Source organism: Sinocyclocheilus grahami, unplaced genomic scaffold, assembly GCF_001515645.1.
Source record: "Sinocyclocheilus grahami isolate Dianchi unplaced genomic scaffold, SAMN03320097.WGS_v1.1 scaffold595.1, whole genome shotgun sequence".
NCBI classification, from domain to species: Eukaryota; Metazoa; Chordata; class Actinopteri; order Cypriniformes; family Cyprinidae; genus Sinocyclocheilus; species Sinocyclocheilus grahami.
In genome coordinates, this window is record NW_015505774.1 from 608,408 (window position 1) to 612,140 (window position 3,733).

Consider the following 3,733-nt stretch of genomic DNA (forward strand, 5'->3'; position numbering starts at 1 on the left):
CTGTATTTACTCAGTGCAACTTATAACATCCAAATGAAAGATATAACACCGACATGTCAGAAATTAAAAAAAAGAAGAAGCAATAACTGAGTTGGAAAAAGGATCACCTCCTTGTGTCAGTATTTTGCTGAACCACCTTTTGCTTTAATTACAGCCTTTAGTCTGTTGGGATACGTCTCTCTCTACTAACTTTGCACACCTAATGCAATATTTGCCCACTCTTCTTTGCAGAACTGCTCAAGTTCAGTTAAATTTGATAAAAGATGGAGCCCACTGTGTGTTCACGGTGTGTGTGTGTTCACTGCTGTGTGTGTGCACTTTGGATGGGATAAATGCAGAGCACTAATTCCGAGTATGGGTCACCATACTTGGCCACATGTCACTTCACTTTCACTTTTGATAAAGCCTTTGAATTTTTTTTGTATCCATCTCCTGACTTGTGCCTGTCCACAGCTTTATCCCGGAGATCTTTTGACAGTCTTGCCACCCATAGTTGATTGTTTGCTTCAGTTGCACTACCAATGACTGAAATGCTCCAGGAAAGCTATTTTCATGCTGTGCTAATCAAAATGACCACAGCTGATCACAGTTGAAAGTCAAATGACTTTGTGTGCCATTGAGAAGGTAATTAGCTCCACCTGATTTGAGTTTATAAGTCATTTTTAGGAGGGAGGATCCTTTTTCCAACTCAGTATTCAGTTGTTGTTGTTTTCTTACATGTCGGTGTTATATCTTTCACTTGGATGTTATAAGTTGCACTGAGTAAATACAGCTGGATAAAACAAAAACTGTGTCCGTCTTCATTTCAGGCTGCAAAGCAACAAAATGTGATTATTTTAAAGAGGGTGCCTGCTAAACGTCTCCTTTTATGTTCCACTGAATAAAGTAAGTCAAAACGGCTCTGAAACAATATGAGGGAGAGTACATGATGACAGGATCTGTATTTCTATTCAGCCGAGATTTCTAACTGCATCTTATCAGCAGCTCAGTGCTGAGCTCGACCTTGCACCTGACGTCTTATCACCTCTCCCCTCCGTCTGCATTTGAGGAGAGATGGACAGAGGCATTGTGTGCTGACGGGAATCAACGCACATGAAAACACTGTGTCCAGTCTGATAAGACGACCTGACACATGGACAGCAACTGTCCCTGTGAGAACTACACACAAACACACACACACCTGTCACTGCTGGTGTCCTGAGTCAGCACATAAACATACTCGCTCACTGATTCGGATTCATATTTTACAGCTCTTAAACACAACAGCAAATGCAAATTAATCTTTAGTATGAGAAGATTTAAACAATCATACAGATACACCTGCTGAATCTTACCATAATGTTCAGGTCATATTTCACCCCAAAAACTACAACAATGAAAAAGAAATTGCATTAAGACAATGGATTTTTTATTTATTATTATTTATAATGACAACATTTACCCCTAAATTCTCACTACTGTAATATGTTCTTAAATTTTTTAAATAAAATAATAATAAATAATAACAATGATATATATTTTATATTATACATTACATAATAAATATATCTAAAAAGAATAATAAATATTATACAAATTCTTTTTTCCCCCATTTTTATTATTGCAGTGTTACTATACTGTAAGGCTTCAGTACAAAAATTCTAATTTGAAATCAGCATAAATTAAATGGAGTACAACAAATACTTGACATGTATGTGTGTGTGTGCACTGGTTTGGGTGGTTTATGAGGACACAAATTTGTATATGACACAATGTGAAGGTGGTTTGTGAGGACACTACCGGTGTCCCCGTAATTCAAAAGGCTTTAAAAAAAAAAAAAAAAACATACTAAATGGTGTTTTTTGAAAATCTAAAAACGCACAAAGTTTCCTGTGAGGGGTAAATTGTCATGAACAATCAATGAAATTCAACGAAAACAGAATACAGCTGTTTTCTTTTTTAAAACAGCTTTCTTGTATTTATTTCCAGAAACCATAAAACCATAACAAAAACCCATTTTCTATACTAAAATAACAACAACCCATTTTCAATACTCTTTTAGATACTAAAATAACACTAAAATAATTATGAAATATTCATAATTAGATAAATGTTCTTAAAGAGAATCTTATTGAATTTAACAACTACTCAATTGTGAATTTTTGTCAATACAAGGCCTGTAATAATGCCTGTGAATAAATAGGGGAAAAAGCCCAGTGTTAATTGATTGTTGTGTTGATCTGTCGGGTGTTTGTGAGCTTGTGGAGCGCGAGAAACTCGCAAAGAACAAAGACACTCTGTGGAACTCTGCCTGGAACAGCTGGTACAGACAACTCCACCCTCAACACACACACACCATTTGATCAGAGCCGTGGCATCACAAGTGTTCTCTGAGATCTCATGAGACGCAGCGTGTTGAGCAGAATTACAGTAAAACACACCATCAAACTCAGCCAGAATCAACAGATGCAGAATCAGAGACGCACTGCACATCTGAACCCTCACAAACATGCTCAGCATCACATGGATGACCACCCAAATACACACACTCTACAAATTCTCCTGGCCAAGTACCATGGTATTTATAAAAAAATAAAATAAACTAAGTATCATGTAAATACAGTTTGGGTTATTATAGATAAAATAAACGTTAACTGAAATGAAATAAGATCAAACATAAAAAAAAACTTATTTTCATTTAAAGTGGTTTTCCAAAATACCTCAAATGAAAAATGTAAAAGTAAAAACTGATTCAAAACACTAAGAAAAAGTACAATATCTCAGTGATTAAATAGCACTGACCTACAAGTTTCTGAAAACCCATGATGTAGGCCTAACTAGAAAAAAAACATATATTCATTACAGAAATATCCATGAATTTAAGAATTTATTCATTTTCAAAACAAGTGAAGCCGGGAAAGAAAAAAAAAAAATATATATATATTCAGGTTTTCCATGACTTTTGTATCTTTGAACTTAACTAAATGTAGACAAACTGAGATAAATAAAACATTTCACAGCAAAATTAGATATCAAAAGCCAACTAAGAAAAGTAATTATAAATACTGGAATAAATATTAGTAATAAACAAGTTCCACCAGCAGCATTAATGATATTGACCATGTTAGTACTGGTTAGGATAGTAATCTCAGCTCATCTGTTTACTTCAGATGAGATATTAATATTTAAAGTTAAAATCAAAGCAAGCGAATTATTACTGTTTTAATGAATTATGTTTAATATCATTAATTCAAATCTAAACTCAATTTTTATTGACTGAACAATAATCTTAAGAGATTTTTCGTAAAATTATACTTCAAACCTTACAACAAAGTACTGTGGTGATAGTATACCATGGTTTTGTAGATCTACTAAATGATATTCAAGTACTACGGTATTTGACCGTTTTAACCCAATCATTTGTAAATGGACAACTTTTGCCTGCAGATGTAATCATCACGCGTACAGATGATATAGATGGTATTTAATGGAACTGGAGAAAGTATACGACATGAGACAGAAGAACACAAGCACTTAATCTTATTCTCTAACGGAGATCATGAGACTTTAAGAAGATCACATGGAACAAAGCACTTACTCTGAATTAATACCAGCAAAGCCACGGGCACAAACATTTCATCCACAAAGCCGATGAACTTCCCCGAAGAATCCGCGAAAAAAGCTGAAATAAGCGCGTGTTTGTCCAGTTTGATTCGCCCCGCGCGTGCTGCTGATGCTCAAACTCTCTCTCTCT

General features: G+C 34.8%; 1 protein-coding gene across 2 annotated transcripts in view; it reads right to left on the reverse strand.

Annotated features, from left to right (window-relative positions):
* jam2a (junctional adhesion molecule 2a) overlaps positions 1–3,727 on the reverse strand; it is a 47,650-nt gene extending 43,923 nt beyond the window's left edge. For both annotated transcript variants that reach the window (XM_016240618.1, XM_016240617.1), the window contains exon 1: positions 3,578–3,727. In XM_016240618.1, coding sequence (XP_016096104.1) covers positions 3,578–3,614 — 37 coding nt within the window. In that variant the 5' untranslated portion in view covers positions 3,615–3,727. The remainder of the gene's footprint in view (positions 1–3,577) is intronic.
* Positions 3,728–3,733: the final 6 nt, after the last annotated feature.